Here is a 14,158-nt window from a genome sequence, read left to right as displayed (position 1 = left end):
AACATTTGAGAACCGCAAAATGTGCGTTTCATCGTTACAAACAAATATGTGCACTGTGCATGTGTGCGACATCTAACATTGTTCCTGGCGACACATCTAAACTTCTTGATACCGCTGAAATACATAATGCTGTGCCTGTTGTTGGAGAGCTGAGAGTCATGCAGAGCAGTATGAAAGCGAGCTTTTACAAACTGTCAACTGTGTGTTCTCATGCAGAAAAACAACCCATCTCCTTGCACTTTTCGTGGCACAGTTTTCTAAAAACCTCAAAGCCGTGGGAGGGAAAAACAGACGAATAGCTTCTTAACTCAAACCATACTTTGTTTTAGGACAGCTTTCAAGCTCTTCTTCACTCATCAGCATACACAGTAGCCTCCAGTGAAGCATTGCCTCACTCGGCCTCTGTCAGTTTAGCAGACAAATACAAGTTCAAACCAGTCATGCATTAACACAGAAACAACTCTTTTAAAAATCCAACATGCAAATTAGAGAGCAAACGTTGGACTCACTAGCTTCTCAGATGAAGATGAAGCTCTATTTTTCCTTCTCTTTTCGACCAAAGAAATCTTCTCTTGTGCTCAGTTTCCTCAAGAACATGCTGACTCTGAAGGCTTTGCTCTCCCTTTTTACCTAACTTTAACAGAAAACAGACGGTAAACGGAGCAGCCCGTGTTGCTGCCTCCCAAATTCTTCTGACTGCTGTGTGCATGCCATAGTAAACTCAACACATCTGACTATTTCGCAGGAATTTAGTAAGTACTTTTCTGTTAAACAAGCTGAACACAAAGATCTATCATACCGGCAATTACACGACGTTACTCACGCTGTTTAAGTGTTGACACGCTGACACTCCTGTGCAATGTATCCCCACCGTGTTGTTCATAGCTGTATGGAAATGTGTGAGATACTTGAACATGTAGAGGTGTGTTTGAGTCTGACAAGCCTAAGCCTGCACAGCTGGACCCTCAGGCTTAGACTTTATCATCCCACAGTCAAACGGACAGCGCCTAAGACAACTTTGTTGCCACTTAAAACCGTTTGTTGTTTTTTTGCGGTTGGACAACTAAACGAACACATTTCTTAAAATGATAAAAGTGTAGGAAAAAATAGGGTCTGTTAAATTCAAGGACTTTTGCCATTGAAAGCTATTTGATTCTGTGCTGAACGCTAAAGGTTTATTCTTTTTTCAAAGCCTCCACGCTCCTTTCCACTTGATTTCATGAGATTTGGCTGGTTAAATTTGAAGGAAACTTGCCATCAATAGATAGACAAAAAACAATAAAAGAACACCTGAACCTTGCCTTGGTTGTAGACTCTTAACGGGAAAATTATTCCAAAAACCCATCGACAGTAACTGTATTAATGCATAACTAAACCATCACCTTAATACAGCCTTTTGAAATAACAATTGTTCCAGAGAGGATTTTAAAAATTCGACACCGAGCAGGCCATCTCCTGCGCTCTCACTGCAAAGGCATTGCCACTCTTGATAATAAGGTTTGACATGAAAAGGAACCCTTTTTTTGTTGTTGCAATATTCCCCTCTTAAAGAATGAAAAACCTGCCACCTGTTTTCGCTTGTCAACTCACAAAAAGAAATCCCACCTGTGCTTCACACCTGTAAATCTCTGAGAGGATCTAATAACAGAATTTTCTGACAGAAAAGAGCCGTTACTAACACCAAGCTGCAATAGCAGAGCTCCCTCTTCTTTTGTGTCTCCAAATGAAATAGAACAGGTCCATTATGCAATCAGAGACACAAACGCATGAATTTGGAATGTTCTTTTTTCTTGTCAGGCTAAGATACATTTCTTGAATTCAGACAAGTTGCGTTTGCTGCAGTTAGGGCTTTCAGAACGAGCACTTTTCTTACCTTAGTATGGCCCACAAATATAGACACTTGTGAGCTTAAAAAAAATCATATATCAAAATAATCCTGGGAGGATCTTGACCCAATAATGAATGCCAGACATTTCTTTTTTTGCTCTGTGCCTCTGGCGCACAGTAACTAACGAAGGTGACTGGTTTCACTGAACGCCAGTGTGGATGTGTTGATTTAAACTACAAAGCTGAAAGGAAAGGTGAGAAAGCGTGCTTAATGTCTTACCTGCTCCAGAAACCTTGCGTGTTAATAATTATCTGTCCCTTAACCTTACACGTACTGTAGGGGGCAAGAAATAAAATACTGGCTCTTCCAGCCACTTTGTCAGACTGCTTTCGCCTGACAGGGGAGTCATCCTTGTTGATATTTACATGTTAAAGGTCTGCACTGACGAAAACAGAATTTGGGGAAAATGTTTCTGAGGAGCAAAATCATTACGGTGAATTTCTTTCCGTGTAGTGGTAAGTCATTATCTCGTGCAGTTTTGGGGCTTTTCCATTACCACCTTACAGAGGTCACCCTTTAAGCTATTGTGGTGGGATGGGCAACTGAATGGAGAGACAGCCAACCAGTTAATTAGGCTATGTAAGCTGTGAAAGTATGCATCAGTTCCTATTCTGAAATTCTCTTAAGTGCTTGAACATCATCATTTATTTTTTTGCTACTTATTAATATCTGTCTAATTTGAATGAATGTATCCACACCAAATACAAACCCTGCACATACAGACTGCATAGCTGCAAGCAGGAACTGTGTGACAGTGGCTCCTGCTGGTACCCAGCGTCCATAAAGACTGCAGACACCCCTCATTGTAATGTGTGTTTGTAAGTGTTCACTCAGTTTCCTCTTCCAATAAACCCAATGACCCCATTCACCTTTGCCTGGTCCCTGATCTCCAACAGATTTCAAAGCGATCTTCTCAATAACGTTGGTATTAATGTTGGTGTTTTGAACCATGTCGACACAATCATTTTACCTGCAGCAGTCTAAACGATGCTTCTTTTACCACAGTTTGTTAAAAAATAAATAAAAAATAGCATGCATTCGAGGTAAGAATAATCGTGTTTATTTTTTTCCATTTATTACCCTTTCATTATGCTTTTGAACCTACTCCACGATCGATTTTTCCTCGATCGACTGCGGTTTCTTGTTGCTATGCAGGTCTGCTGGACGCACGCAGCCTCCTGCCTTTTTCTCCTTGGGCAGACCGGAGTAAAAAAAAAAAAAAAACCCGGCGCTCACTGAACGAACCCGCGCACTTTTAGTTTTCCGTTATGTCCCGTTACTTGATCTGCTTTGACAGACCTTTGCACGAGTGTTGGTCGAGGCAGTCGTCTGCGACGGCCGAGAAACAGAAAGGATGTGTCGAGCTGCTCCCGGTCTGTTTTCATCAGACAGCGACTGTCATCCTGTTCTCTGCCGCATGGGGGCGCCGTTGAACTTAGCTGCTGAAGGGGCTCCCCGTTAATACCGCCACCCCCCCTCCACCGCTCTCCCATCCCTTCCCTCTGCTTTTCCATCTCCGCCTGCCCGCTCCTCTGCTTACAACAGTACAGTACACACTATCGTAGTGGCAGCAACCAACACAAGTGTGTGCAGTCTCTCCTCGTTAGCCTCAGCTTCTGCTCTGTCTAAACTGGCCATTTATCATCAGTCATGGCCGCCGGAGTACAAATTTAACTCCCGTCCTGCCTCCCTGTCGACTTTGGGGGAGGATTTTTGTTTTTGAAGACAGCAAAATACTAGTCCCACACTGACTTGGATTTCCGCTTGGAATTACAATACATCTCGCAAGGGAAATACCATTCATGTCAATACTCCAAAATGCAGCCACCGCCGCGGAAGGTGAGTGATCTTCCAGGGTCCGTTATGTTTTAGCGGGGCTGTGCGGACAATGACAGACTCCTAACAGCGTTGCGAGTAGACGTGGTTAATGCGTTAACCTCGCCAAAAGCGTGCGATGCTTGTAAGGCTTACAAATATTAAAAGGGGAGAAAAGACCCCCGCTAGCCAGCGTTAGCAGGCATGCTAACGTGGTGAGTTAGGAACCTCGGTGACATTAATGTGCATCTGTCCAGCCGCCGTGGCGTGACCGTCAGACGTCAAACAACGTTAGCTGGAAGGCGCCGGGCAGACTGCCATAAGACGCTTTAAACAAAGCAGCAGACAGCGTTACTAAGCATGATGTAGCGGTCGTCCTTTTAACGCGTCTCTCGGTAAGAAACACCTTTTAAAAAGCGACCACATTGGCACGCTAACGTGCGGCTGGAACGTTTCGGCTCGTAACGTCCACAGTTGATCGTAAATCCCGTGTGATGCGTCGGTGTTGTTCCGCCAAGTTGGGCATTGTCAAATTGTGACAGCTCTCCCTCAGACGGCTCGGCAAAAAAAAAAAAAAAAAAAGAATGCTGTCATTGTTTGCGATGCGTCTTCGGGTACAAGAAAGCCCTTCAGCCTGTCCGGACTCGCGTCATTTCACCTAAAGAGGCTGAGCCTGACCAAAGCCCGAATCACACACACACAAACCGAGGAGACACACGAGGCCAGGACGATGTCTGACGCTGACTTATCGATTCCCCGTGGCTTTAGAAAACACCACAGCCCCCCCACCCACCACCACCACAGCACACACAACACCACGCAGTTGTTCGTGTGCATCTTTGGTGGAATTTTGATTTAACTGTTACTGCAGCTTCTCAAAAAAGGGCTTTTTGTTTCCCCAAATACTCAGCGACAGCAGAGCATCTTTGGAGAGGTCCCTCTCCATGAAATGGACGACCAGAGACAGTTTATTCAGCAAATTGAGTGAAATTGAAAGAAAATAAAAACGCACGACCTTTGCCATCCAAGAGTAATTGGCAGCAACATGTTCAGCTTTTTGGAGAAGCTTTGAAATTGGGCTGCCATTACCACAGCTGTCACACACACACACACACCCACACACACACACGGTGAAGAAGTTTCTTCTGGCTCTCTCCTGGGCGCCTTCTCGGTGACCTGCCCTGAAAAACAGGGGTCAGCTGAGTGGTTGACTGAGTCCTCCATGTAGTTGAAGCCGTGCAGCAGTTGGGATTTTTCTATGGCTTGCAGCTACTGTCGCAGGTTTTCAGGTGGCAACAACTTTCCCGGCTGGTCCTGTACGGCCCACCAGCTGGTTAGATTTGAAGGAAACTTGCCATCAATAGATAGACAAAAAACAATAAAAGAAACACCTGAACCTTGCCTTGGTTGTAGACTCTTAACGGGAAAGTTAAGAGTGCAAAATCAGAAAGTGAGCTGACGTTCCAGGTCAGCTTTTTTTCTGAGTGGATTTCCATCAAACAGACCCAGGAGAGGCAGTTTCCCAGCTGCGACCCTCTGTGCGGTTGTCTCCTGATTATCACACGCCCCCCCCCCCCCGCTGTGGTTTATACGCTGGCTGTCTGCGTGCCACATCATGTCCTTAAAGCACACTCACTCGAGCAGGTCCTTTCATTATTCAGCCTGTCCCTCGTGTGTGATTAGCTGCGCCGTCGCTGTCTCTTGGTTTCATTCAATTTGCTTTTGAAAGACTTCCAAGTGTAAAGTGGAATTTACCCAAACACTGATGTGTTACCCTCTGCCAGTGAGGCTGGCGTCCTCGGTGCACCCAGCCCACAGCCTCCCTGGCAGAGCGCGACAGTATTTGGCTGCTGGATGCAAGTCATTTCTCTCCCAATGCGACACATACAGACCCTCGAGTGTTTCGTCTGTGCACCAGCACATCTGCTTGCAAACCGAGCCCGTTTAGAGTCTCATATATTAGTTTTATGCTCCTTGAATTAAAGATGGCTGCTTCTGGGTTGAGACAGGCAATGCATTCCCACACAAATGTGGCCTCAGGACTCCAGGCGTTGGCCCATGCAAGCGATGGGCAGAACTCTTTGGTTGAACCCCACGGTGTCTTTTGCTCAGTGTTGTCTCACCTGTTGTATTTGGCTCAAATCATTTCAGGTCTATGCAATTAGTTACAGCTCACCGGTAGTTCAACTACCCAGTCATCAAGTGTTCCTTTAACTGGTCATAACAAGACATGGAAAACACGCTGATGTGAGATGTTTTTGAGGAAGACATGATGACTTATGCTGCTAGAAACTTTTAGTTCTCGTGACTGTAGTTAACGGCGTCGTATCACATATGTAACACAGGCCTGCCACAGATGATATATGACTGCCCAGCAGCAGTTATTTGAGAAGACTGTGAGAATTTAACTTAATTGTCAGTGTGTCCGTCTTGGTTGTGCGAAGGCGGCTGTAGAAACTTAACGAAATGTCACACAAGGCCACTAATGTCACTAATGTCACTATTCCCGCGTTGTTTTTCCATGATTCACGCCACCTTTCTTCTCTGTCGCTTCTGATGTTCCACCGTCTCAATTTCAGTGAGCATCTGTCAACTCTAAAACCATTTATGACGTTTAGAAGCCAAACAGCCGGGGAACTTGGAGGAGCCAATGTGGCACGACCGGCCTGACAATCAAAGCTCCTACACTGAACGGCTTCATTTAGATGAGCCAACGGAACTCTCTGTTGGCCTTATCTTTGAGTCTTACCCTCTCACTCGCCCCTCCTCTGCTCTCACCCTCGTTTACTCATCTTTATCTTCTGTCTTTTCTCATGACAGACTTGCCACACTTGGTCGTCCCCCCCCCCCCCCCCCCCCCCCCCTCCTTCTCCCCTTCTTCCCTCGTTTGCCAGTGAGTGATAGAAGGTGAAATCAAGTGAAGTGCTTTTGCCCTGATAATGTAATGAACCACTCCCTCCTTATCTTCAGAGTCGCGGCTCATGAAAGAAAGCTCTGCTCTGGGTTTCTGCGTGTGTGTGTGTGTGTGTGGGGGGGGGGGGGGGGTGTGTGTGTGTGCCAGTGTGGTGCATGGTATGTTGTTGATTGTTTTGTCTAGAACAGTCATGAATTCTCCCACTGTTTGTCCGGTGAATAGCTGACGGAATTCACCCGACAATGCACACTGACCTTCGCAGTGTGTGTGTGTGTGTGTGTTGCAGGAGGCGTGTTGCATGCAGGTGCTTGCCTGCGCATGACGCTGCGTAATGACGGTCAGACCTGTCACCGAGTCGGTTGTTGGCACAAGACGCCGTGGTTGAATCCGATCTACTCACCAATGTTAGTTTTGTCGGTGCGGGACAAAAACAATCGCTTTCTTTTCCCGAACACTCTCATTACGAGTCAAACGCTGCTGTGCCCAGTCAGAGTCGCTTTGGTCGGCCAGCGGCATCTCCGAAAGTCCGACAAAACCCTGACAGTGACCGTTTACGCTGATGGATTTTACGCGCGGGTGTCTTCCCCCTTTTCAGGTGTCTCTGGAGTTGAGCGCTTCGATGAATCACAACTAAGCTCAAGGCATGTTGTGAGGGGTTGAATTGTTTAACTGTGCTTAAGTGTGTGTGTGTGTGTGTGTGTGTGGAGGGTGCAACTCTTTTTTTGTGTGTTACCTATATGTGCGTGACCTTTTATGATTTTATGCCACACTTGATCCAACCGTGGGAAGGTGATTAAAAACAGGTTAATGGATGGATCATTGATTAATTAATTGTTAATGTGCTTATATGGCTTTAAGGCAGAAAGAGGGAATACAGGATTCTGTTTCTCAGACTCTTTCACAAGCAGGAAAGCACAAAAACAATGCAGCTTCATTATTTGACACCTAATTATTGATATTTCTATTGATATTTCAGGAAGTGGTTTGTTCTAGAGGCTTTTCTGTGGTCAATGTGAGCCGGGAGAGAGATAATATGCCCTCAAGGCACAGAGATGAGTGAATCATGAATCCTTCTGTTGGTAATGTCTTTGTGTTTCCTGCAGGTCAAGGTGACACAGGAGCTAAAAAACACTCACACGGAGCAGATGACAAGACTGCACTTCAAACATCAGACCGAATGTGACCTGCTGGAAGACATGAGGTACGACAACGTCTCCGAACCACGCAATTCGCCGGAATGCCGTCCTTTTCCCGCCCGTGGTCCGAATGTTGTCAGGGAGACGCTCGCCGAAACGGCAGATGATGATTGGAAGTCTCGTCAGCCTTCCCGGATGTGATGTGCGCGCTGCTCAAACGCATTGAGCACAGCGGCGAACAAAAATGATTGAGAGGGAAATAACTTGGGAGTGAGGGGGAAGTGGCATGAGAAAGAAAGAGAGAGAGGAGGAGGAGGAGGACTGTCATACTTCAGTTTTTCTTTTTTTTGTGAAACACAAAGGGTCGGGAAAATGACAAAGGAATTTCCTGCTGCCCTCTTCCTGCTCCCTGACTCTGCTTCCCTTTGCCTCTCATTCTTCTTTTTTTTCAAATGTCATTCTGTATCTCTGTCTTTCATCTTTCCTTTATTCTTGGCTTTTCTTTCTCTCTCTCTCTCTCTCTTCTGCCCTATCGTTTTGTCTGCCTCCATATCGCTCTTTTATTTTGGCTCAGCTCTGTTTTCTCATGACGTATGCGAGTTGGCAGTTCTCCCTTTTTGGATCTGGCGATGGGAGAAAGCCTCGGTTCCATCGCTCCCTCTCCTTCTCTTTGTTGACAAAGCATTGATTATTTACGACAGCAAACTCCGTAATACTGCACGCGTCTCTGCTTCCATTCCTGTCTTGAGCTCTGTTTCTCATTTTCACCCTGTCTCTGCTTCTATTCTCACCGATTCTCCTCCCTTTCCCTCTTGGGGGCAGCTCCAGCTGTTTGAGAACAGATTGGCTTGTTGCTGCAGGGCTTTTGGAGAGTGAACAAGGCTCTGGTCTCACTTGTGGGAGAGAGTGAGAGTCAGTCAAACATATGCAACCGCGATGTGTTAGTTCTTTTAGTCACTGAGAGATGAAGCCTCGTGCCACTGGCCAGAAGATCTCCAAACTGTCTTTGTCGTCCTCGTCGTTGAAAGAGGCTGCTCGCGGTTGTTTTCCCTGCGTGTTATTCAGGCCTTTTAATGTTTGGCAAATTATTTGTGATGACACATTCTCGCGGTGGCAAAATCAAAAGCAGCAGGGCGATGCAGTGATTAGGGAGATCGGCTTGAACTTGGGAGGCCTGGGCTCAGATCCCTGTGGCAGCGTGCATGTTTAGCTGCTGTATCCTTTAGCAAAACTGCCTGTTCAGTCTGCAGTGAGACGGTTCCGTGGAGCAGATATTAAACTGATATGAAAAGAATATTAGGTGCAGCCCTAACTTCATGCTTTACTGAGACATCGGCCACTTTTGGCTGCTGTAAAGTATGCGGCCCTAACTGACAGCAATGTTAATAATGCACTCGTGGTTTCCACAGGAAGAGGCAATTATTGACTTGTCCCCATTCAGGGTCAGAATGCAGAGTTGATGCCTGCAGAAAGAAAATGAATGGACTACAGTCGGAAGCTAGCCAATTTTGAATCTCCGAATAATGAGCTGTAATCTAACCGCGTGTGTATTGTAGTACTATTGTCATATTGACCCTGTAAAAGCTCAGTTTAAACGGATCCGGGCAGAAAAGATGAGGTTGGAATTGTTTGCCTCGACTGTCCCTTGGTCAGGCCTTTGCAAAGATACAGATGTGATGATTGATTACCTCCAAAATAACATCCCCAAAATAGCTGGACTCGACAGGCCAAGTAAAGTCAGGCTGTTCGATGAAGCATTTTCATAACTGACAGACGGTTTTCTGCATGAAACTCCCAAATCCCCAAAGCTGCTCTGAGGTTATTTACCCTAATCAATCCACTGTGTAGAGGAATAAAAAGCACTCTCTTGCCACACCACCTGCGCGCTTGCAAAACTCCAAAAGGACGAAACGGGGGAGAAAAAAGAAGAATGGGAGAGAGAGGACAAAAGTTGAAAACGTGGGAGGCCTGGGTTAAATCTTTTGATGGAGCATTTTTGCTGGACTTGTCTCAGGAGGGGGCATAAGAGAACGATAGAGGAGAAAAGGATGACCAGTTGGTAGACTTAGAGAGTCAACTCGGTGTCCTCAATCCAGCTAAATCCACTGTACCCTTATGTCTGCCTCGACAGCTTCACACACACATCAGCCACTACAGGCTCACAGAGTGTCAGATTTACTGTACTGTTGTAATTCAGCTTTTAGAAACTCACTAGATTGAGAGGAGTGACTAAAACCTGCACGGCAGAATGGCCTTTACCATCTTTTTTATGTGTTGCTGAGTTGTGGTGGATCCACGAAGCGCTCTCGTGTTTGTCACAGCGGCTTTATCTCTTTATAGCGTTTGTAGCTGTAAGAGAGCGCCTCCTCTGATGAGAGTCGGCTCAAATTCACCACGTTTCCACAGAATCCCTTAATGAGACTCGCTAAAGGGCATCATTCGTTGCGGAGGTGACAGGGATTAATGAAGGAAAATAATTAGTGTCTGAACTAGAAGGCTTTGGGTTTGACTGGGGCCTCGGTATGATTCATCCCCCGGTTTTTCGTTCTTTTTTCTTGGCGTTGGATAAATTGAATTTTAGGTTCACGCCGATTTATTGACCAATTCCTGGGCATTTCCTCTGCGCATGTCATTAAAACATAATGGGTCTCCGTGCTGAGTAGCGAGATGAACTGCGCCGGTTTGAACCCAAAATGCTCTCAGAGATCCCATTAACGCTCATCACCAAAGCTTCCATAATTTAAGAAGACGGCGGAACGGAAAATCAAAGACTCACGTTAACGCGAAGCTGACTCACATCCTGGTGATGCAGTTGGGTGTTGGTGCCTCTGCATTTGGCCAAATGACACCACAGACAACCTCAGAGGTTATTCTAAATGACAAAAGCTCATAAACGGTAATTCAGGCCTTCCTGGTGATATGGCCGGAATAACACAAAGGTGACATGTTTGTTACTGTTTGGTTTAAGGTGGAAGCATAGATTTAAATGTGAAAGGCCCAATTGTATACGGTACCTATAGGAAAGCATTTGTGTTTTAGTGAAACTGCAGTATTGCAAAATAAATTCCACGTGTCTCGTAGCAAAACATCACGTTCTAAGCAACAGAGATACTTTGCTCCAGTACTTATATATTTGATGGTGATATTATACTTGGTCTTATTCCTTACCAACATAAACACAATTCCCAGTTCGCTTTAGACCTAACGGGGATAGATAGAATTCTCTGTGACTGATTAACTTTGGCAGGATTCTAAGCAGCTCTATAGTGTAAAAGGCTTTATTTGACACCAGATCCGAGTGTTGCACTTCAAATGATCCCGAACTGTTATAAAGTGACGTCTATCAGCTTTAACTGAAAATTGCTTTTTAGGATGAGCAAGTCTCATGACTCCGCAGAGATCTGCCTGACATGTTATGCTTCAGCAGCCAAAGCCGATCGGGCCTTTAGTTTCTCTTGTTCCCTCTTTTATCTTTTTCTGATTTTGTTACGCCACGATAAAGATCCTCCAATAACGTCTTCTTTTCCCTCTTGACTAGGTGACGGAATATGAGTGAAATGAACGTTCAGCAATACTCTAACGCTGTTATCTCTGCACTGTCTTTGTCTGCCTTAGTAGATCTTCTTGTAGTTAGAGCTTTCCACAACTCTTAGTAGAGTTGGTGTTGGAATAGAGCTTGCGGGGTGTGTTTGCATAAAACAGATGCCTTTAATACTGTCGACCCAACCTGGTGAGGAATTAACTTGCTGTGGAAATTCTGGTTTCACTGGTAACATTCACTCTAGTCGTTTTACTGCTTTTTTATCAGTGATAATGTACTGATGTGCCACTAAAACGAGATAAATCCTTGAGTGTGTTTCAGTCCAAGGGCCTGTCGGTGTTGGATTAGAAGAACTGCAGGGGATCTGCTCTGTTATGCCTTGTGGTGATCATGCAGTGTGAAAACATGACCACCCTTCTCTGCTTCTATTGCCGTCTGTGATCTCAGTCTCTGTCCCGTTAACCACTGATCTCAGCTGTTTCCCCATGTTTGATTATTTCCTCTCTCTTATTTCCCCTTCTTTTAGCTTATCGCCCCCTTTGACCCATACACAGCCACACCCCCCACAAACACACACGCACATACAGCACATACACTTAATGTCCACACTTAAGCACTTAAGCGTTTCCTGTCAGATGCACGCTTGCCTGCAAGTCTGCGCGTTTTCTTTCTCCCTTTCCTTTCCTCTCCGCGCACAGCTGACGCTGACATTGCTCTCTGACTCATGCACTATACAGTTACAATCACGCACCCATGATGGGCAGGCAGAGTGGTTTAAAAAGAGAGGAGGGAGGACAGAGGGAGTAGTGAAGAAAGAGCTGAGTGCAAAAAAGCTAAAGAGGAAAGACACGATTAGGGAGGAGAGATGGAAGTCTGTGGGGGTTAAGACTTTACTCTGAAAAGCCTTTTTTTCCCCTGTAGCAAGAAATGCATGTAGTCACGAGAACATGCAAAATAGGTGCCGATAATTGAGTGTCCATGTTTACGTGTGATGTTCCTGCTGAACGTAACCATGGCAGCATGAAAAGCCTAGACTTGTCCTCAGATTGAGGCTGTGTGTTTGCCAGTGTGTGTCTATGTGCTGGAGTTGACTTCTGTGTTTCAGAAGCGCCCCACTACTAGATAAGAATACAGTTACTGCAGCAATTAGACCAAATCCTGTAAATTTACGACTCAGGATATATTGAATTCACATTTATAGAGGGATCGTTTGATTATTTTCAGTCAACATAGGCAGCAGTGCAGAGCAGGGGGAATTACTGCAAGACAGAATGACTTCTGTCCTGCTGAGGACATGCTTGATGCTCCTGCTTTCCCGCTCTGTTCAAGGCTATGAGTTCCCACTGCTGTTGAAGAAATCTCTCAGTGACATATAGAGAGACAGGTTTGATTGATATGAGCTTGCTGGCATTGTTAGGCCCCAGCTTCCAGAGCTGAAGCCCAATAGCGGACAGGCTGAGATCTGGCATATTTCTCACTGCCTTGCACCGCTGACCATAACTGACACGCCGTTATCTTCGCTCCTGGAGTGAGAGACAGAGGGCGCAGAGTACCGGTCGCTGTTGGCTTCAACAAGGAGCTTGACTGTGTTGTGGATGAAAAGGTCACGAGGTGCAGGTGAGGCAGCATGGGAGGAGGGCGAGATGTCTCCTGTTGCTGTAGCAGCAGATTAGATTTGAGATTCGCTGTGAGCGTATGCAAACTAAACTCCTGAGTCATTTTAGATGTAGATACTTGATATGTCTGTGACATTGCGGATTTGTCTGAACTGCTGTTTTCAAGGCTTAGGTTTGGGAATTGCCCATCACTATGTCTTTTTAGATTGGAGGTTTTATGGTTAACCGTTAACATACTATCAGGCGCTGTGGCTTAGTTGGTTAAAGCACCTGTCCAGTAAACTGGGTTCAAATCCCAGCAGTGCCTTTTCTAAAGACTGCTTTTGACCAGGATCCTTGAAACATTTGTGTATCAAGAGAATGTGGATCTCTTGATGTTTATATTTGTCATTTATGTCTTGGAGAAATTCTCACACCATTTCCTGAAAGCACATAAAAGTCTCAAATCCTAATTGTACTTCATAGAGGGGTTTGTCAGAGAAATAAAGGTGTTAAGACCCAAAAAAACGTATTTGGACAGGCATATATTGAAACTTTAGAGAGACATATGCTACCATTAAGATAAGGAAGATATTTATCTAGCTAGGTATGTAATAGGTTAATACTACTATGCTCGTCATAGTATAGTAGTTTAGCTGATTTTCTTTTTACAATAACATCTTCTGGAGGTAATGCAACTCAGCTGATCAAAGTGCTTGTCAAACATCTGATAGTTGGTCCAATCATTAGACAGCTGCATCTTTTATCAGGGAAATTTGATTGCTAAACTAAATGGAAATTACCGTAGTAAATGGCGAAGCAGTGACAGAACTGTAGGTCCTTAAAGCTCTTTATGTAGGCCAGGAGTTAAGGCTGGCCCTTGTGGTTTGATCCTGCTTAAGGGAATCTTTTGGATAAATTTGATAAAATCCTAAAGTCTGTGTTATGCCAACTACAACATTACTATCCAAGGTTCTGATGTGGTGACAGAGATGTGCCCCGTGTGAGGCTTGAGCTCACAACCTTCAAATTATGAGGCTGACGTGCTGCCTACTGCACCAACAAGGCCTAATAAGTGCCCTGTTTGTGGAGTTTGCATTACACACACACTGCTGAAGGCTTTGGGTGGACAAGTCTGTGGTATTGAGGGGTCGTATTTCAACTGTGAGTACGGGGGTGGAGTTGAGCTCTAAACACAAGGGGCAGCCTTCCCCAGTAGATCAGTAATATCAGGCAGTACCACTTTGTATCATTCTTTATTTGTAAGAT

General features: G+C 45.2%; 2 protein-coding genes across 4 annotated transcripts in view; one reads left to right on the top strand and one right to left on the bottom strand.

The window, feature by feature from the left end:
• The window catches only part of p2ry2.1 (purinergic receptor P2Y2, tandem duplicate 1), a 41,208-nt gene that overhangs the window by 3,017 nt on the left and 24,033 nt on the right, over positions 1-14,158 (bottom strand). The window contains exon 1 of one of the 2 annotated variants that reach the window (XM_072392576.1): positions 510-593. The exons of the other annotated variant lie outside the window; for it this stretch is intronic. The gene's annotated coding sequence lies outside the window, so the exon portion shown is untranslated. Of the gene's footprint in view, positions 1-509; positions 594-14,158 lie in introns of those variants that run through there. 2 annotated transcript variants of the gene reach the window in all.
• LOC140314403 (F-BAR and double SH3 domains protein 2-like) overlaps positions 3,444-14,158 on the top strand; it is a 58,585-nt gene continuing 47,870 nt past the window's right edge. For both annotated transcript variants that reach the window (XM_072392574.1, XM_072392573.1), the window contains exons 1-2: positions 3,444-3,727; positions 7,721-7,818. In XM_072392574.1, coding sequence (XP_072248675.1) covers positions 3,707-3,727; positions 7,721-7,818 — 119 coding nt within the window. In that variant the 5' untranslated portion in view covers positions 3,444-3,706. The remainder of the gene's footprint in view (positions 3,728-7,720; positions 7,819-14,158) is intronic.

The sequence above is a fragment of the Leuresthes tenuis genome, unplaced genomic scaffold (assembly GCF_036924035.1).
Source record: "Leuresthes tenuis unplaced genomic scaffold, fLeuTen1.0.hap1 SCAF_9, whole genome shotgun sequence".
NCBI lineage: Eukaryota > Metazoa > Chordata > Actinopteri > Atheriniformes > Atherinopsidae > Leuresthes > Leuresthes tenuis.
This window is presented reverse-complemented; position numbering and strand designations above follow the sequence as displayed.